The sequence below is a fragment of the Fundulus heteroclitus genome, chromosome 13 (genome assembly GCF_011125445.2).
Source record: "Fundulus heteroclitus isolate FHET01 chromosome 13, MU-UCD_Fhet_4.1, whole genome shotgun sequence".
NCBI classification, from domain to species: Eukaryota; Metazoa; Chordata; class Actinopteri; order Cyprinodontiformes; family Fundulidae; genus Fundulus; species Fundulus heteroclitus.
In genome coordinates, this window is record NC_046373.1 from 5,267,233 (window position 1) to 5,289,060 (window position 21,828).

At 42.9% G+C, this 21,828-nt stretch overlaps 1 protein-coding gene across 1 annotated transcript; it reads left to right on the forward strand.

Moving 5' to 3' along the window:
* The first annotated feature begins 14,377 nt into the window (after positions 1-14,377).
* LOC118565181 (zinc finger and BTB domain-containing protein 8B-like) lies at positions 14,378-20,544 on the forward strand. The gene is made up of 5 exons (XM_036144947.1): positions 14,378-14,551; positions 14,983-15,176; positions 17,200-18,124; positions 18,235-18,413; positions 19,833-20,544. The coding sequence occupies exons 2-5, from the start codon at positions 15,003-15,005 to the stop codon at positions 20,145-20,147; spliced, it is 1,593 nt and encodes a 530-aa protein (XP_036000840.1). The 5' UTR covers positions 14,378-14,551; positions 14,983-15,002; the 3' UTR covers positions 20,148-20,544.
* The last annotated feature ends 1,284 nt before the right edge of the window (positions 20,545-21,828 follow it).

The window sequence follows — 21,828 nt, forward strand, 5'->3', positions numbered from 1 at the left end:
TAAAGCTCTGGTGGGCAAGCAGCAGATTCCTGCATAGATTCTGAAACACAGTTCTCTCTCCGAGTTTTCTTTGCTAGCATATTTTTTTTTTATTGTTGCCGAATTTTCCCATAATCCATGCGGTTTCCATAATAAGGCTCAAAGGTTTTGCTATACGTAATGCATGAATACAGCTTTAAATTGTGTATTTTTATTATGTTTCAAACACAATACTCTAAAATAAAGAGGACAGAAACTAAGTAAATGCAAAGTTATGTTCACTGGTCAGTTGCCTTATGTGTAGTCTCCAGAGGATTGAGAAAGTTTTTTTGTTTTTTTTGGAGGGTAGATTTTATCTTAGTTAAAAAAAATAGACAATTAAAGAGAGAAACAAACTAAAAAGCTGACCAATTCCTATCGTCTTAAAAATGACATCTATATAAAGATATAAAAAATATTGCTTACTTCTGACACTTGAATGACATGTTCTCTTGTCTTACCCATTTTGAACAGTGGTTCTGTTTTGTGGTGAGGTTTATAAAGAGTAAGGCATGGGTTACAAATTTAAAGCACAGATAAACTTTCATCAACTCTAATGACAAAAGCGCTCTTGGCACACTTATTTCGTTTGAAACGAAGTGACCCTCACGATTTTCATAAAGCAGTGTCTGAAAAAAAGCAAAATCTTAATGTTAGAATTATCAAACTATTACTGCATGGGATGCATTTATGAATTTTCAGACATTTTGAGCAAGGCTGGCACATTTATTTTTTAATTTTTTTTGGGAGGAAGGGGGGTGGGTACTTTCAGTGGTGAAGTGTGAGTCAGTACAAAGAGAAATCCCTTTTCCCTCTCCCTTCCACCCCATCCTTTCGTTACCAATCATTCCTTGATTCAGATCTGGATCTCATTTCAGCTTCAGAAAGCTGGAGAGAAAAAAACCAACAGAAAGAGCCTGAAAGAAGAGATGCCTATGAAGTCAGGCCTTCGAGTCTTTGTTGTTATATTTATCACCCCCCCCCCCACCCCCCCATCTCTCCCCTCAGACAGATTAACTTTCTTTTCTGCATCACCAGTGAATGAAATCACTCTGGTTTCCTACGCTGCATGTCCTCCCAGCTTCTCTGGGATGAAGCAAGTCGCAAGAGGAAAACCATGCAGGCGGCAGAAAGCAATTAAGAAGATGAATTAATAAATAAAATGATTCCTTGTGCTAAATGGTTCCAAATAAAGGAGGAGGAGGGGGGGGGGGGGGTTTAAAAAGGAAGCCTGACAGTCATCAACATCAACAGGGGCAGAGACGGGTGGGGTGGGGGTATTCTGGGATGGAATTCTGGTAGATTTCTGGCGATCTTGGTCAGCCACTTCAAGATGTCCCCCATCCCACCAAACCACAACAAGGCAAAGGCCCTTATTGGAATTAACAAGCTCATGCTTTTACTATTTGCGCACACACCCAAGCAGCACCAATACACATGTGTGAATGCCCAGTGACACACACACACAAACACGCTCAAGTTTGGGAACTGATTCATGTAAGCACATGCGCCGGTCCCTCTCGTGAATATGGACAGTCCCTTGCCACAGTTTATAAGCCCCAAACACTCGGCTGCAATTATTGTCTCTGATGCATGACTGCTGCTATTGTTTGAAAACTTGGGGAGATGGAACTGCTTCAGAGGACTACGTGTTTGTGTGTCTTCCTCTGCGTTCGTGTCAAACCAAATAACTGGCAGTAACGGATCAGATGGTGGGGCTGCAATTACCGCTCCAAGGTTTACCATGGATGGAGAAGTGATATCCTCGAAAAAATTAAAATCATCAATCTAAATGATGTGTGTATATATATATATATATATATATATATATATATATATATATATATACATATACATATACATATATATATATATAAACTAGTAAGATGTTAACATGAGAACGCATGACGATCATTTAAATACTCTTAATACTCTTAGTGAGTCTGTAAAGGTATTTAAATCTTTAGTAAATTTACATTTTCCTGTAAAGATCATTGTGGTATGATTTTCAGAATCTTTTTATTAACAGTTTCTTAGCTTGTTCTTTTGTGACATGTTCTTCATGCTTTTTTCCCCACCATTTTCACACATTGCACAACACATTGTCATGCTGAAGTTCACGAATTTTAAAAATGTGTTTAGAGAATATCGCAAAAGGCCATTGTAAAAGAGATGAGAGACTGTGGTATAGCATGGCAGCTTTGGTTTACGAAGCAAAAAGTTGTTTGTTTTCACTGAGATGCGTGAGCCCCATTATATGACTAACCTTGGTACTGTAACTGTGTCAAATACATTTATTATTGATTGACTGAAACGATGAAGTATGTTTTAAAATTTCCTTCAGCTCATTAAAATGGTATTAGTCCCAAAATATCCATAAAAGACATCTAAAAGCCCTTTAGGCCAAGCAAACGTTTGTTTCCCGTCTGGATGCCCTGTCTAGACACCAAATGTAGTTGCCAGCATGGTGCCCTATTGGATGCGAGTGCTTCTGCCATGCACCCTCTAAGTTAGTGGATTCCTTATTAGTATGAGGCCATTGTAATAATCAGACAGATGCTGGCTGCTAAGTCAGAGTGATCAGCGTTAGATTGGCATGGGAACTGGCACTGGGGTGGCTTGGCACTCGTCAGGCTTGGACCCATGAGGGAATTATGTCCTCTTTAGGCACAGAAGGAATGCCTGAGATCTGTGGCACTATCTGTCTGGCCAGCTTTTCAGCCACCAACCTGGATATACGAGGCGCTTCTGTGAACGCCCCGTTGCCTCCACTGGGACGCGTTTCGTTTCGGGGCGCCTGATTGAGTTGATATGAGGCGTATATAAACTACCGCGGAGCAACTCGTTCGGTGCAAATCAGCGCATGTGTTTAAGATAGCGGCTGGCTGCTGGGATGCTAGGTGTCAGGGGGGCGCTGGGAGGTGGTGGGGGTCACGCTGTCTGTAAGAGAGGATACCTAGCGCGAGAACAGAGAGTGAAAATGAGTTGTCCCTCCTCACCCCCCCCCCACCCCCTCTCCCTCCTCTGTGTAAAGATAAATAAAGAGGCTAAAAGCCGAGGAGAAGAAGCAGAAAGGGGCTTTTGTGGCTTCCGAGTGGGGTCCCTTTCATGACAGTTCCCACAGCACTGAGCCTGCAATGACATTCACCATGTTTCACACACGCTTGATGGGCCCTGTGACTGCGGTGACTTTCGCTGGTGCTGGGCCCCCAGACGGGACGGCGAGGGCCCCGAGAGCCACAGGCAGCCATTGTGCTGTCGCCGCGGAAACCAGCCTCTTTATGTCAGACATGTTTTTCTGTTTGTTTTCTTTTTTATGTCTTTAATGTGGCCAAAGAAGGGGGGGGGGGGGTGATGTTTCCCCAAACAACCCACCGCCACCCCCCAACCCCCCTAACCCCTGTTCTGTGTAACCCCCCTACCCCACCCCCCCTCCCCCCTCCCCACAACCCATCTTCCTTCTCTTCCCAACAGCATCCAGATTTGCCGCTCCCCAATCTTCCCCCTGGAGGTCGTCATTTGTTAGGCGCTTTGCTCGGACAGCCCATATCTTTGTCGCGGTGTTGTGGCCTCCCTCTCACTCAGCTCCTTTTTATCTGTACTTCATCAGGTTTTGGCACAGCCCGGCACTTTTTTCTTCTTGCGCCGAAAAAGGGAGAAAGGAAAAAAAAAAAGAAATGAAAAAAAAAAGCTGTGTACACAACTCCAAAACAACTTAACTTCTCACTAAAAGAATTCTGTCTTTCCCACATTGAGTCAATTTCCTTCATAAGATTAAACAAACTAACCAAAAGCAAAATAAAAGGGAATATAAAGAGGAAGGGGGTTAGGGATGGGTGGGTTTTTTTTTTTAAAGAAAAGAAAATCTGGTTATGATTTGTATTTTAAAAAAAAAAAATCAGAAGAGGATGCCCCAAAGTCTTCCAAAAAGAAAAACAAACTTTAAAAAGCTGAACTGTTACTATTTTTAAGCACCTAAAGAATGTATTTCGGTGCCATGACTCAAAGGCACGCGGGCGCTCCTCCGTAATCAGTCCATTCTGACTGTGCTCCTCTGCCACATCACACACGGCACGGAGCCTTTTATGAGCCTCAGAGAGAGGAAGAAGGAAAAAGTGAAAAATCAAAAGAGTTCAAGGCTAATCCCCCCAACCCACCCCCCTGCCTGGGCCACTCGTGTGACTGTGTCTGATTCGATGAGTGGGGAAAGAGTGGTAGTTGGGGGGGGGGGGGGGGGGGGGGGGCTGGAGAAGGAGGGGGTGTTAAGAGTTGGCTAATATTAGCCTCTGTTAAACTAAGCTGGCTGAAGCATTTGTGCTCGGAAGCTGACCGTATTTCAAGTTTATGGAGGAGACACATTTTTACTGCCTGCTGTCATGTGACGTTTGATTCCACCATCCGCTCCGAATTTATGCCGTGAGACAGGAAGGATTTAGCTGCAAGTTTGGTGGCAGACGTTTATGGCTTTGTACATCTTCTTTTTTCCTTTTTCTTTTTTTTTTTGTCCAGTTTGCAAAATAGCTTGAGCTCAGTCAAGAGATCATTTTATTGAGAGCGTCCATTTTCAAGGTTCTTAATAGGTTTAAGCTAGTACTTTGACTAGGCCATTCTGACACACAGCCACAGTATTATCTGATCTAATTCGTTCCATTATAGCTCTGGTTGCGTGTTTAAGGACGTCTTCCTGATGCAAAAGATCCTTCCTGCCTACAGCCATCAGCATCCACATTCTTGAACCCTGCAAAATATGACTTACAACAACGTTTCATTTTGCTTTGAGTTTATTGAAGTGTTTTAGAACTGAATTGAAAGACAAACCTCAATCCGATGTTCTTTGAAGCTAACAGGTTTTTGGAGGGATTTCAACACCATGTAAAATAGACCAGCCAATCGGGATCTCCGGGCGGGATTTTCGTAGATGTGACGTATCAGAGAAGCGACTGTTTGGATTCAGACACCAATGGCGGCTCGCAGCGAGGAAGCAAGCGGTAGCATTGATGCTGCTATTTCATCAATGTTGTCCAAGCTACCGAATATTAACTGTTTAAAAGAACACCTCAGAATGGCCTTGAATGCTTTTGTTTGTGAAAACAATGTTTTCACCCTTCTCCCAGTCAGGTTTGGCACGAGATTTCTTGATCTTCCCTAATGTCAACGATTTAACTGGTTGAAGTAACACGTCAGTAAAGATGATGGACGAGTGGTTTATCCAATCATATGCAAGGGTTTTTGATAAGGCGCCTCCTTCTGATATACATCTCCAATGGAGCAATCCCAGATAGATGTGTGGAGCTCTGTGGAACGAAATCCATCTGGCGAGAGTCAGGTTACATGGCTTGTGGCAAAACTGCAAGCATTTCCTGGCTCTTCATTTTAGGTTGTTGGCCATATCTTAGGAGGTTTGCAGTTGTTCCATAATCCTTTCATAATCAATAACCTGTGGGATGTTCAAAACTTTGGGTATTGATCCTACTTTTAACTCATCTTTCCTACTTAACATTTAACTCAACTTTCTCCCTGCCCCGTCTGCAGTGTTCATTGATTTTCATTGATTTTCATTAAATCAAATAAACCCACAAAACAGTTGGGTTTATGCGCTTAAAATACAGGTGAATTATGAAAACAATGGGTTACTGTGGATTTTATTCAGGGGCCTGAATACACACACATGCTGCAGACACCATGTATCATTTTATTCCACTTCACAATATGCACCATGCATTTTGGGGGTCTATAGTCCCATTAAAAATCAATTGTTGTGGATGTTTGTAACGTGAGACGTGAAAATCTTGAAGGGGTATCAGTATTTGTGTGTGTGTATTTGTTTTCCGCTTGAGTGTGTGTGTATTTGTGTGTGTATTTGTTTTCCGCTCGAAACTACAGAGAGCAGGCGCTGCTCCTTTGAGCATCATGTGAAAATGGAGAGATTTAGATAAATCGGGAATCAGTTCGGAGGAGCTCTCCTAATCGTGCAGATAAAGGTGCTCCACCACTCCAGACTGCCGCTCCCTGACAGCCTCTCACTTTCCCAAATCCCTCGTATAACTTTACACCTCCGATTAGAGCCATATCAGGGAAGGCTTCCTGCTCGCACCTCGTTCTGACGGCAGCTCTGAAAGACGAGCATAAGCCCCGCTGCCTACCAAAAATGTTTTCAAAAATTCAAGCAAATAAATAAACTGCCAACACGCACACCGCTGGGTCATTTTTAGCATTCCGAGAAGGGGATTATGGTGCATGCCTTTAGAAAGAAAGGAGACTTTGATGAGGAGAGGATGCGGATAATAATGGAGGCCATTTTCATCTGGTCCGTAGACTCTTTATTGACCCATGCATGTAACTTTTACTAGTAAACAATTCTCAGAATTATTAAACAGCAGGCACAGGCCGATGAAATTAAATTCCTGTCTGCGCTCCCCCCTTACCCCAAGATTTTAAATTAGATAAAAAACAATGAAAATTCAAATAAACATGTCACTGAGCAAAGGAAAGAGAGACGTCTTCTACATTGGCAGCAAATACATCTTAGGATATTAAAGCCTTTTAATTTTCTCCTGCTTCTTAGGAGAGAGTGTCTATGTGATATTGTAACATGAATACAATTATTCATCATACATCATATACTTTTGCTCTTGTTAACATTTTTTAATGGTTGCATCTGCCTTATAATACTAGAAAACACCTTTGACTAGAAAAAGAGAGAGAACCACAAGCGAGTAGGAGAAAAAGGTTGCTTTTTTTAAATTTTATTTCACTTAATAAGCAGCTTCCAAACTTGCAACCAACACACAAACACTGCAATTTACAATTAAACACATCTTTTTAATTCAGTTGTAACCCGAATCCTGAGACAGAACAGTTGAGAGTGTTGAGTGGAAAACGAGAAGAGTTATCTCTATTTAACTATTTCACTTTAGAAATATATCAGTTGATCCCGCTCAACAGTCAGTAACTATATATTTTTTTCACTAATGTTTTATCCCTCCTTAAACGTAGACTTAGTGGCAGTAGTGGTCTTCATTCCCACTAATCACACAGGGACTGAGCAGACAGAAAGGGAAAAACATGCAGCAAAGGTCCAAAAAAGCAGGAATTAAACTCTGGACGGCTCTTGCGAAGACTTAATATCTCCTGTTTGTGAGTTAGAGCTGGGCGATATGGACCAAAAATAACATCTTGATATTTTTAGCCTGAATGCCGATATATGATATTTATCTAGATATGTTTTTCTTTTCATAAAGTAATTATAAAAAGGCATCTCTTGATCAGAACTTTATCCCAAATGTCTCACAGGCACATTTTTAACAATCACCTGTAGATAAATATGAGAAACAGTTGAAAAAGAACCTACTGCAATACATAGAAATTATAACACCACATAGACCATCTCTATATAAACAATATAGTCTCGTCTTACATGTCTTTTGAAATAAATCTCAATATTTTATGAATCTTGATATATTGTCTGGCCCTGATGTGGTTTGCAGCTCTTCTGCTGCGCCACATGGCGTAGTGGATGGTCACATACACATGTTTTATTATGTTCTCCATCCCCTCTTCTTTCTTTTTTGTAGGACCTGCCAGCTTTGGCGGTTTAGGTTTTGCTGATACTAAAAATTCTAAAACCCTCTCTGTAATGAGATTTGATTTGAAAGGAAAAAAAAAAAAAAACAAGGGAGAAGAACTAGATTTTTTTTACTTGCTTGGCCGTTTTTAATCTTTAAACACAGTATAAAGCAAGAAGAGGCCTTTAGGAAATACACCAGCTTGACAACCTTTCATGAAAAACACTTAGATGGAAATGGAGTACATAAAATAAAGCTCCAAAATCAAAACTTCATTACAAGAACAATATTTTAGACACCCTGGCCTTCCTCAGACTTGTAGACCTTATATTTACAGAGTCGCCCCACTTAAATATCCATTATACTTCCTGCTTTATCGCATGTCGCAACATCTCCTGTTGACATATAGTTAAGCCCAAAATAATTCATAGCCCTAGCACATTTATATTTAAACTAATCTTTTAACTTCACCAGCACGTTTTCCTTTCTGACTGGAAGTAAATACCAAATGTTTTGTAGTGGCCAGACTCCTGAGAATCTATGGAGGGAGACACAGAATGGACTGATGGCAAAGAGGCCTCCCTGTGGCAAGGACTCTGAGTCCATCATAGAAGATAAATCTTCAAAGTCCGAGTGGAAACATGCAGAAAGCTGGTTGGCCCTTGTAAGAAAGGTCTGGCTGGCCTAACACCAGGATTTTTCCTTTGACTATTGAGAAGGGGTTGTAAATAGTTTTCGACTTGCCATTTGTTCAATAAATGTAAACTAAATTACATTCACATTTCAAAAGTGATACACCTTTTTACTGTTTTATTTTTCGAAAGATGCCTGTCTCATTTCCTATCAGAAACAAACTTCTTGGATGAATGAAAACAATTTAAATCGGACAACTAAATAATGAGCTAAATAATGAACTCCCTGTAAATGTACACCCACAAAAAACAACATGTGAACAGATACGCTGTTAAACATTTTTGTTCGAAAAACGTTTTATTGAGCAAAGACATAATCAGGAAAGTAGCCAAGAAATCCATGGTAACTTGAACGTCCCACAGCTCCGGTGGGAGAATCTGTGAACAAGACACCTGTCAGATGGACAGTCCGTAAATCTGGCCTCTGGAAAAACAACGTCCAAAGCTTTCAACGTCACCATTCAATGGACGTTTTTTTTCTTTTTTCTTTTTATAACATTTATTTAACAAGGAAAGGACTCGTTCAAATCAACAATCTCTTACAAGAGAGCCCTGGCCAAGACAGGCGGTAGCACAAAAACACGGTTTGGTTGTAAAACATATGACCCGCAACGGTCAAGACAGTCCACCGTAAGGACACGAAAGTCGAGGCATCAAGACTAATAACAGCTTAGAGATCCAAAAAGAGTAAAACGTTATATAAGAGCGCCGCACAACTGCAAACCCTCCAAGACAGGGACGGCCACCTAAACTGACAGGAAGGCAAGGGGGGAATTATTTAAATGGTAAAAGCGGAGGGGCTGCAGAGACCCACAGCTACAGGTGGAGGAACTCTCTACAGGACGTCTATCAGTCATGCACCTTGAGATTCTGTCATTTATGGTGGCGTGGTAAAAAGAGAGTTACTGTTTAAAAAAAAAAGTCCTTTTGAAAGTGGTGGCAGCATCATGCTGGGAGAATGGGTTTCTTCGGTACTGACACAGAAGATAGTGAGAATTGATGGGAAGATGGATGACATAGAATAACAGAATATAATCTGTTACCCTTATTGGGGGAATTCCCAGTGTACTGAGAAATACTGACTGGGCGGAGATTCCACTTCCAGCAGGAAATGAACTCTAAACATAAAGACATATTTTCAAATGAATGTTTTAGATCAAAACAAATCCCTGTGTTAGTATTGAGTCAAAGTCTGGACTCGATGTTCATCGGGCTTGAAAACTGAATTTCAGAGACACTCTAGCCTGTCTGAGTAAGCTTGAGCTATATTACCAAGAAGGATGGGCAAAAAAAAGTTGTCTCTAGATGTACAAAGGTAGTAGAGATGAACTCCAAAAGACTTGTAGCTGTAATTGCAGCCAAAGGGGGTTCTGAAAGGTTTTGACTAATAACCAAGGCTGATTTTAAAACCCACACCAAAGTCAAATAAAATGCATCACAGTATGTAGTTGTGTTTTGACAAAATGTCACACGCAAGGCACTGTGGGATTATTGGTAACACACACTCTCTCTCTCTCTCTCTCTCTCTCTCTCTCTCTCTCTCTCTCAGTTCTGAACTCTGGGCTGAAGTAAAAACTTGTGAAGCTGACTCATTACAGTAAAGGATGCTTTGATCTTTTGGATGTAGCTGCGGCAGAGACGGCCAGCCAGCACTGAGGCCCCCGCGATACCGGAAGCCGGCGGTCTGGGACGGCTCCGTTTGCCACTCTGCTCTCAGGCTAAATATACGACGATAAAAAGGCTGTCGGATTTATTTCTAACTCAAACATGTCCTCCTCTGCAAGACGCAAAAGGACAGAGCAAGAGACAGACGTCTGCAGAACACAGAGGGGTATTAAGTGATAATTACAGAGCGATGGATTGCCGTAGAAAGACGCGGTTCCCCCTTCTCTTGCTTTTTCCTCTTTCTGTCCCTCTGTCACCGCAGAGAGTGGCGTCTCCAAACTAAAGAGGGGCGCCCACTATATTAGACTTGCAACGACTGGCTATGATTGCATTATTTGATCCTGTGAAAGATAAAAGGACACTAACACACACTCCCCACATGCCTTTGTGCGCCACCCAGTGATCAATGTCTCCTCAAAAACCAAACGTCGACCCCCTTTTTTTTTTCATTTTTGTGAAGAAACAACAAAAAAAACAACAACAACATCCTCACTCATGAAGCTATAAATAATTCAAACTTAAACATTGTCTTTATCTTTTTCAACTGAGTGCTCTTATATGCCCCCCCCCCCCCACCCCCACCACACACACACTCACACACACAAACAAACACACACTCATGCTCCACCATGTACTCGACTTCACCACCAGTCCACCGCACTCCTCTCGAAGCTCTTTGATCCTCGTTCGAGGGTCCTCTCCGCGGTGCCTCCGTCTGAATTCCAGAGATTCTGGGATAATTCAAACGTTTCACGGCACATACTTGGTCCCCCCAGGAGACAGTGGCGGAGATGGAAAATGCCACCATGGTCCCCGGCTCACTCTCCCTCCATTGTCTCTACTCTTTAATCAGGCCCTCTCTGCGGCTCCCGCTGCCACCGTGGTGTGTTGTCTCAGCCTGGGAAAATGCCGGCCTAAGTGGCTGTTATGAGCTGAGGCACCGACCGCAGGGACCCAGCGGAGTGCTGCTGGAGCCCTCTGTGCCAGCCGTGGGTCTCCGAGCGGCTAACGGCAACAATGGGTGAGGTCCCACGTTCGGAAGGTGACATTACATAACAGCGATCGCTTTGCTTTGTCTCGTCTGGGCTTCCGCGGGTAAATCACGCGCCATCATAATCACAGGCATGAGGCGAGGCCCGATCATAAATCACCGGGGTTATTTGTTCCTAAAAGGGTTGCTGGGTGCAAAGCGACATTAAACCGTCCCGTGGACTGGCGGGCATTTTTGTAGGAGCTTCACGGCCATTGCTTGGCTGTGGAAGGCCCGTACGAGAGGGAGTTTCCTGCCATGAAGTCAACAAATGACCAAAACAAAAGGTCTTGTGTTCCCCGGGGGCCCAGTGAGAGGAAGGTCAGCACCCAGAACTATCACAAAGCTCAGCCTAATTTTGTTTTGTTTTGGGTTCGACTCTTGGCGGATGGGTCAACTGCCCGCCGATGCCTTCATCCGGACACAATGCGTCCCTCGCGTCAACTTTACGAGGCCTGAACCGAACCCCCGTTGGTTCATGCTACTTTACTTTTAGCACAAATAAGCATGGATGGTTGTTGGTTGTTTTTTTTTTTTTTATGTTACGAGGTACCATAAATTTTATTTGGCAAAAAAAAAAAAGAAAAGGACTGAGGCTGATGTGTGGCGGTTCTGCGGTTCCATCAGACCAACACGGAGCCTTTGTGTTCACGCTGTTTGCCATGGGAAAATATCTGAAACAAATAAGTCGCCTGGTCGGCACCCATCGGTGCAAAAAAACACTTCCAAAAAGCTGCGGATTGTGCTTCGAGGGTGTGGTGCAACCCTAAAAGGAACTACTTGTTTATCCCTGCTGCGTCTGAAAATGAGAAAGGAACTATTTTCTTTCCAAAATGGAAGGCAAATAAACAAGCATTCATGAGCAGACAATGAGGGCGGGCGGGTGTGCTGCTGCGAGCTCAAAGCGGTGCAACGGGGAGAGGAGGCGATCATCATTAACACCACTGCTACGGCTTCTCCTCATACTGATTGGACTAACGGAAATAAAGTCTTAGAGGGATCTCAAACTCTAAATGAACTGAGATTTTTTGCAAGGTCTATGTGGCAAATGTTTATTTTTCATTTCCAAGACCTCTTGATTTTTTTTAAATTGAAATTTTTTTAGGTATTGCCTTCAAAACGTATTCATATCCCTTAAATATTTTGTAGTTTTGTCACATTACAGCCACAACCCTGTCTAGTTTATTAGGAATCTATGTGATAGAGCAACACAAAGTAATGTGTCTTTGTGAAATGAAATGAATGCACGGTTTTCTGAATCCATTGTCAGAGAAAAAAACAATAAAAACACATGAAGAGGGTCCTGTGCATAATGCCTTTCCCATAAAGTCTTATATTCAAGTTTTTTTTTATAATATCAATTTTTACATCATACCATACAAGCTTTATTTACAGAGCACTTTAAACAGCCACAGGAACAAAGGGCCGTACACAAAGTCAATAACAGATAGTAAAAACCTACAGGATAGTACACATTTCAATTAGCTGCGTCACATATTTATTTAATAATCTTTTTCTTGTGTCCTTTATAGTGCGTATCTTTCCAGCATCACTCACTACCTGCTCATCCGCCTAAACCTCCCTGTAAATGACAACAACATGAGATTCTGTACTGGTTTTTGGTCTTGACGACCCCCGAGACTATTAGAAGACCCCATCTGGCCAACCCTTTGAAAACTGCATGAGGCGCCTCTAATCTAAACCATTCCGACTGTAGCGTTGACTGTTTAGGTTGGCTGTCCTACTGAAACCTGAACTCCTGCCCAACTGTCAGGTCTCATGCAGCCTCCAACTAGTTGTCCTCCAGGGTTGCCCTGTGTTTAGCTTTATCCATCTCTCAAACAACTCTGGCCGGCTTAACTTTGCCCGGCTGGGAAAAGAGTCTCCACAGCATGATGCTGCCGTCACCGTGTAAACGGGGATGATGTTCTCACGCTGATGTGCTCTGATGTTTTTGAGCCAGACTTATTTCGCACCTAGGCCAGAAAGTTCATGTAATAGTCTCATCCGCCCGCAGCATCTCCTTCCACATGTTTTCTGTGTCCTCTGGTATCCCCATTGCAAACTGCAATGGGGATATCTTATGGTGTTTTTATTTTCATTTTTTTTTTTTTTGGCTACCCTTCCATTGTGGAGTCCACAACAAATAGCTGTCCTTTTGACAGATTATCCCACATGAGCAGTTTAACTGCCCTTCAACTTGTCCCTGCCATTTCTGATGTGTTCCTGTTTCTTTCTGATGCTCCTTGTTCCTTAATGTTATTTAAACAAACCTCTAAACTTTCACAGAACAGCTGAATTTTTACTGAGATTAAGTTACACACGTATAGGTTCTGTTTACTAATTAGCTAATTAGTAGGTTGGACTGGATTTTATCGTGGTGTATCAGAGTAAAGGAAGCTGAATCTAAGTGCCACTCTGGTTTGCTATAATGATAATAATAATTCTTAAAAAAAAAAAAGCTGAAAGGCATGTTGGCCTTTCTATTCACAATTATGCACTAATTTGTGTTGGTCCATCAAATAAAAACAAAAAATCCAAATAGAAAGTTTTTTTTTTATTTGTAGCGTGACTACATGCATGAAAAGCAAACAAAAATACAAGGCGTATGCCTTCTTTTGCATGACTGTGTGGCCGTCGTCCCAGCTAAATGCTTACTGGAAGCAAACAAAATGCTGCAGCACGGCATGTGAAGACGTGCATGTTTGTGATTATGCTGCACCATCCAGTCACAATGCCATTTTTTAGCAACACTTGTAAACATTTCAGAACCGACTGCCATAGTGTTTAAAACGTGTCCCTGTTTTGCTTGATGGGAAATTTCAGCTTTATTTGTTTATTTATTTTGTCTGTCTCTCTCTCTCTGTTTTTCTCTCATGACTTGCCAAACGATTTCCACGGGCTGTGCAGGCAAATCAATTTTGCACCCATAACATCACTTTGCTCCAGAGAGATGTCTTCAACTACTTGCAGGTATCATTATTGCTTACTTGCTGTACTATTAGTTGTTTGGGCGTTGTGACATGGGACAAAACTGATGTCCAGTCCGACTTAGTGACGTCACTCATGCTGTTTCATCTCCAATGTTTTGCAAAGGGCAAAAAAAAAAAAAAAAGTTTTGCAAAGGGTACCGAGTATGGCAGACTGTTTCAACATAAAATCGGCTTCACCAAAACTTACAATGCTAGATATCTGAAAACGGTTTATGACTATTAGTTGAAACTGAAGTAATATATCTCTATTTATGTGATCGCAAATATCTTGAATTGTTCTTTCTCGACAGAATGTGAATAAAGACATTTGAAACTGATATTCTGGATGGTCAAAATTTAGTTTTTCCTAGTCAAGACTCATACGAAGCCGATTTTATGGTAAAACTGCCTGCCAAACTGGCCAGGGAGAGCGGGCGGAGAACGTTATCCGTGAACCGGGCACCCTCGCTCGGTCAAACGATTGGACGGAGGCGTGATTGTTTGGCGAAAGCGGAAGCGTTGGCTTTTGTAGGCATGGGACAATGAGCCTGGCAAGCTGCTGTTTCCATCGCGAGTGGGCTTCTTTTTAGGGTTTTGCTGGGTATACAGGTAAGCCTACGACAAAAACGTTTACAGCACCACGATCACAAAACGCTTCGTAAAGACACAACTTGTCCTGGAAACGTAAATTATAATATGTTAGCAGCTAGCTCTGCAGTGCTAGCTGCACAGGCTAGCATGTTAGCAAACAGAGCAGAGCTTTAAATGTCTTCCGGTTTTCCGTATGCGCTTAGATGTGGATTTTGGGAGCCCCGGGCAGCATTGTTTTGACTGACATAATATTACGGATATTTGCATATGTTGTTTAAAATGTAGTGTGATTCCATACTAATGTAATATCAAACATTGAAGATGGAGTTGTCAGATGATGTTGCTTTATTAGTTGTTGTTTTTTTTGGCCGTTCTAGCGTGGCATCTTGTCGTTTTTGTCCTGATTTCTCCTGATAACCACTCCCCGGGTTTGTTTATGTTCCTGTCAGAGCCACGGATAAGGGGAACCATGGAGGTGCCCTGTTACCTGTCCAAACTGCTGTTTGAGCTCAACGAGCAGCGGAAGCGAGACTTCTTCTGCGATTGCAGCATCCTGGTGGAGGGGCGTGTGTTCAAAGCCCACCGCAATGTGCTGTTTGCTGGAAGCGGCTACTTCCGGGCTCTGCTGGTCCACTACCTGCAGGTGAGGACCCTGGTTTTTCCATCGGTTTACCGCCTAGGATTGCTGGGAATGTGTAGGCAACGATTTTTAAGTGAATATGTTCAGTCAATATATATATATATATATATATATATATATATATATATATATATATATATATATATATATTTTTTTTTTTTTATTGATAAAGCCCTTCTTTACTGCATGCAATTACTCAAGTACTTACCCAAAGCTGACTAAAACTCTTAAGTAGAATTACTTGGTGGATTTTGATGCACTCCTAACTGACCCACAGACGCCGTTAAGAAACTAACCCCTATCTTTCTTTGAGCTGTTGATACGGTGTATTGCAAAGGATTCAAATTGCCATGAACTTTTTCAGACCGACCAGAAACATCAGTGTGTTTTTATTTGAATTTTATGGGATAGTCCTAAACAAAGTGGACCATAATGTGGTGCATGTATTCAGTTTCCTTTACTCTGAAAGCCCTAAATAAAATCCAGTGCTACCAAATGGTTTAACAAGGCAGCAAATAAATGAAAAGCCTTTAGCCTAGTGCACGCTCCGTCTTGCTTGCCTCTCATCTTCCTTCGGATCCACCTGCATTTAGGCCTCAGATCACAGCCTCCTTTGTCCCCTACAGTTTGGGCGAAATCAAGTCCAATTTTGGTGGTCTGTAGGATCCGTAAACTGTTTTTTTCCCCCCATCGGTTCTTCCACCCTGGATTAAAGCTTGGATTGGTGATAACATGAACAAAAACACAAGAACAAACAGAAGGAGCTGAGAGTCTAGGGTGGCTGCAGCCCCCTGTCTCAGCATGGATGGAAAATGGAGTAAACTTTGATTTAGATTTAGCGGTTGAAGCAGCGTATGGCTGCTTAACTCTTTAGCCTTCCACCACAAACTCGCGATTATGACTCATTTCTGCTCCAGGTATGGAGTAAAATGTCAACTGTGCCTGTGCAGAAAAAATAAATAAATAAATAAATAAATATATATGCGAATAAACAATGTCAACACCCATGCTGACATGCATCCTCGTATTAATCTGCTCCTGAGTTAGACAATCATGAATTTAATTTAGAACCAGTTTTAAGCCCTTGGCCAGAAAAAATTGCCGACATGGTCAGACTCAGTCTCGTTCTGCTGCAGAGAACCTCTAGCAACAATTACTGGATTCCAGGAAACCTTTTTACTTCAAATTCTAGAAAGGAACTGTGATTATATCTATTTAGTCTATAAGATCTTAGAGTGGTTACAAAGGACCCAAATTTAAAGAGCAGCAGTGAGTGAACTGCTTCTTCCACTTAATTTTGCGCACTTGTAAAAGGTCTTTATTGGAGAGCATTACAGCTCCCGTTCTCATTTAGTGTTGTTAAATGACATCTGCAATCATGTTTATAAAGAGTGTTGGCAGTTTTTATAACCAGCTGTTGTTTGGCACAACTTTTCTGAAACTTGGCATTTGAGAGAACAACAAGGAGGAATTACTGCTTCAGTTAATCTCAAATCTATTGAATGAGCCACAGAGACCGGTTAAATAACTCCGGCCCCCCACAGCAAGTAACTTATACAATGTTGTTTAAGAATGTTTAAAATCTAAATTAAATCTAATTAAAATGTTTGAGTTTAACATTTAATAATACCATAGTCAAAAATGTATTATTGGCATAATCGAGTAATGATGAATAAATACATTTGAATTTTTGTTTTCATAAAAAAATATCTAAGAATAAGTTGAATCATTTTAGGTTCTTTAAGACCGTTCTTAGGCCTGACAATAAAACAGCCATCCAAAAGTTCAATAGTTGCTTTATCTTGGTCAAAGAAGGGTTTGTGGTCACTTATATGTACTTATCGGTCCGTCTTAACCCTTCAGTTCTCTTTTTACTCTATTGGCAAGTTTTATTTCACGTTAAACTGTTACACAGGATCATTAACTTATTCTCTTGCTGCTTCGGGACAGCTCAAAGCCTTGTTTTGTTAAAGTAAGTGTATGCAGAGTTGTAGATTTAAACTTGGGGTCTTCGTCTCATTTTCAGGACAACGGACAGCGCTACAGCACAGCGTCGCTGGACATCGTGACGGCCGACGCCTTCTCCGTCATCCTCGACTTCCTCTACTCCGGCCGCTTGGCTCTTAACAGCAACAACGTCATCGAGGTGATGTCAGCAGCTAGCTACCTGCAAATGACCGACTTGGTGAACTTCTGTAAAGAGTACATCCACTCGTCTTTGGAGATCTGCAACAAGGAGAAGGAGAGGAGCACGCAGAAAGAAAAGCAGGCGGACGACGGAGCGATCGGGCCTGCAGACAGCGGAACTCCGTCCGCGACCGTATCAGGTGGCGCGGGCGTAAGAGGGTCTGGCGCAGAGGCTGCAGAGGTAGATGGAGGGTCAAGTTTAGGCCCTGAGGCAAGGATCTCAACAAGCACCCCCTTGTCTACTGCCGCCGCCACCCCTGCAGGCTCCAGTAGAAACATGGACAGTGCTTACTCGTCTAGGGAGGGCTTTACGTCTGGGAGTGAAGAACAAAAGGGTCACATGGATCAGACTAATCTCTCATCCGCCTCATCCACAGCCTTGACTCCGGAGTTGGTAAACCCTAAAATAGAGTACGACCCTGATGAGGAACTCGTAGAGTCCCCCGACACCAAAGACCTTGCACCGTATCCTGGGTCCTCCCTACATGGCACACACCACAGCAGGTTACTTCTCCAAAGTCCCTCAGCCTCCAACGAGCGCTCCCCTTTAGGATACAGCCCTTCGTTTAATGCCCGGCAGCTGATGGAGATTCTGTCCAGAGGAGAAGGCCCCCGAGGGCCCAGTCTTTTAGGGGACCGAGCGGGCCAGTGCTTCACCCAAGGAATGGCCAGCAGCACAGGAGGTAGCAGAATGGATGAAGGTTTAGGCTTTGTTGGGACGTCCATAATGGAGATCCAGTCTGATTGGCTTGGCGAGGACACGGGTAATTGCATCATTCAGTCTTACCTGTTGATGAGTACGCCCAATTAACACCTAACGCCAAGTTCAGTACAGTAAAGTAGGACATATTCTGTTGTCTTTCTCCCCCTGTAGGCGATGGCTTGGTAGTGCCAGTGAAGCTCCACAAGTGCCCTTTCTGTCCATACACTGCCAAGCAGAAAGGAATCATGAAGAGACACATCCGCTGCCACACCGGAGAGAGGCCCTTCCCCTGTCCCATGTGCGGCAAGAGGTTCACACGGCAGGAGCATCTCCGCACCCACGCCCTTAGTGTAAGAGCCGAGTGTGGCTAACGCGGCACACAGCAGGGCAGACTGCGATCGCATCAATGATCCTTGGTAGCAATCCACCCATTTTTCGCCTTGTCTAACAGTAGTTCAAACACGACCTTTTTTGTTTTTTCTAAATCCCTCATAGAAGGAGGCTTTAATATTTCTAAAACACAAAAGATAATCGGTTTTAAAGCACTTTAAACACAAAGGATGCCATTTATAGTTCTATCAAACATATCAAACTCTTCTGGAAAAATGCTTCCGGACACAGATGTGTTCTTGCTCCGTCCCTCATGGCTGGTATCCTTGGAAACCAGAGTCATACCTTTCCAACGACCTATCACACGTCTTTTTCCAGCGTTGTCAGGCAACACAACGTCAATGCGTAACCGAGACACTTTTATAACCTCCATTTGAGTCTTTACAAACCGCTCTGGACACAGTTGATGATTTCCAGCATGAATGTCTTGATCAAAGGCTCCGTCATTTACAGAAGGAGTCCTACAATGGAAATCAGCACTTTTTGACCAGATTCTTTTCTATGAAACGAAAAACGTATTTGGCTAAATTGTGCCAAAATGACAGCTCCGCCTGGCACGCCGTCCACTAAACCAGTTATGGATCAAACATGCTTCAACCGTTTTAGTTTGCTGCAGTTATAGTAAAGATAATAGATACAATCTGAGGTGTGTCTCAGGTCAGTGGATCCCAACCCTGGTCCTTAAGTACCCCTGTCTGCGTGTTTTAGATGCATCTCTGTTCCAGCTCACCTGATTGAAATGATTGGATGGCCTCCTCTGCATGCCATCAAGTGATCCATCCATTTAAGTGTGGGACGTGGCAGCAAGGAGACCTAAAACATGCAGGACACGGGTACTTGAGGACCAGGGTTGGGAACGACTGTCTTAGGTTTTTTTAAAAGGAAGTTCACTGTTTTTCACTATTTATTTTAAAATAGAAAAAAAAAACTTAAGGCAAATTTTTTTTTCTTTGTTCAACACAAATAAATCAGACATAGTAACAGTTGAAATCCTGATTCCACGGGAACAATATTGTATTATGTCTTACCTTTACACTGGTTACCACAAGGTTGCATTTAGGCCTGGAGCTATTCTTTTATGTTATTCCAGTTGCGTATTGTCAGGCAGAACTTTAAATATACTATATGCTCTGGTGGATGTGTTCAAATGGGATATTTTTCAAGTCCCAACAACGTTTTATTCAGAACTGCAGCGTCACGCAGCACTTCCTGCAAAGGTTATGGCAGACAAACTTATATTGAGCCCAATAATACCAATTGGCCCCACCGCTCATGCTCCTTTAAGTGTGTGTTTGTGTGCTCCTGTTTCCTTCACCAACTCTAATCTCTAATATGCAACAGCCAAGTCAGAACAATACCCACTGTGTGTCTGTCCGTAGGTCCACAGGCACTACTGGCCCGTTTCGTGCAAGAGCTGCAGGCGAACGTTCACCGGGTCGGGCGTGTCCCCGGGATTGAGGCGCTTCGGCATCTGCGACAGCTGCAACTGTGTGACCACCACGCATGAAGACGCGGCGCCCGTTGACCCCTCGAGCCAGGCCGAGCCCATGGTGCGCGCGGACGGGACCGCAGACTGGTCCAGCTTTATGGACGACGTGGACGAGGTGGAGGTCGGCAGAGTGGAAGACTTGGTGGAGAAACAGATCCTGGAAAGGCAGCTGGCCGAGTGCTCTGATGTTAGTCACACACTGTGAATTTCCCGTCCGCTAGTGACAAAACGGGGGGCCCCGCCTCCCTTACAGCATCACTGCAAGGTTATTTATTTAGTCACTCATCTGTGTCCGGAATATCCCGTCCAAAGCTGCCTTTCATCTTGTGCCAGTGATTTGTCGGCAGCAGGGAACCTGTGCAGCGTTTGTCCATTCATACGTAGATGGAACTTTGAATTTAAAACAGGCCAGCAGAAAGTATTCACACGAAAACCTACATAAGATGGCCCACAATGACGGAGAAAACCATGTTCTCAGATGTTTTTCTCATTTTATGAAAAAGTTAAAATATAAAAGAAACGTAAAGGTATAGTGGACGATCTCTATTCGGCTTCCAGTTCCATGAGGATCACCTTATCCATTAGTTGTCTCACCTGCAGATCACTGCAGGTGAGACAACTAATAATTTAAACGCTAACGCTAATGTGCCTGCTCGTTTTTTTTGCTAGTTCCCTCTTGCTGCCATGCGCACTACTAGTGTTTATGTATCCAGTTAGTTTTGGTTTCAGACGTTTATTGTAGCTCCACAACTCTCATCGTATACTTTGCCTGGTAGTTGCAAGAGGCAAACTGTCTTACAAGTTTATGAGAGAAAGAGGAAGGAAGAAATGAGACCAGAGTGTATTTGGGAGATCTTTTTCACGCGATCCCCCTGAAGAGTGGAAGGTAAGACGGTCTTCCACATGCGCAGTTACTCAAAAAGGGACTCGGGCGTTTCTTACCTACTTTTCAGGAAAACTCATCCACTATACCTCCATTTGCCATGACGCTACACTATGCTGCTTCTGATTTCCACCGATCATTCTTCAGAACCTTCGGCAACGTCATTGCCGTCCAACTTTGCTAAACTCTGTTAATTAAACATGATTTGGACTGGAGCTCAAATGACTTGTTCGTAGACCTTCAGGATTGGATTGTGTTAAAACACAAATCTGGGTAGAGATACAAACATTTCTCCATGGTTGAATTTCCCATAAAAGAGCGGTTTGAAGTACCATTATTCAGAACTAGAACAAGTTTGGAACTGCTAGAAGCCTCCCTAGGTTTGCCTGCTCGACCAAACTGAGCTATGAGGAAAGAAGGGTCTTGGTCTTAGAGGTCAGCAAGAACCACATAAATCTATAGAGGTGGCAGCGTCACGCTGTGAGGATGCTATTCTGTGGCAGGAACTGGACTTACTCTATACACAACGGGCCAATATAAAAATTCTTAAAAAAAAAAAAAAGCTGCTCCAGATTGCTCTGGTACTCACACTTTGGCAACAGTTCCTCTTCCAACACATTGACCCAATTCGAACAGATACAGTAACAGCAATGTGTCCTCAGGACGTCTCTGTGTTGTTGTTTTTTTTTGGGGGGGGGGGGGGGGTTAAAGCTAGCTCAATGTGCCGTAATCGGCATCTGTGCAACCTTTCCGCAGACTGTGAATGTTGTCTTCCTGAATTGCCGTGTCAGGGCTCGAGAGGATCGGAAGAAAAGAATGGGAGAAAGTTCCCACAGCAGGTGTTCCAAGTATGTAGACAACAAAACATTCAACAACATATTAAGCCGTCGGTACAAAAACAAGACTCATGTGACAAAACTTGGGAACAGAGCAGGGGTATGAATACTTTCTGGTGTATTGTGCTTTCACATTTAAGGAGATGTGCATTCCTCTGTACAAGCTT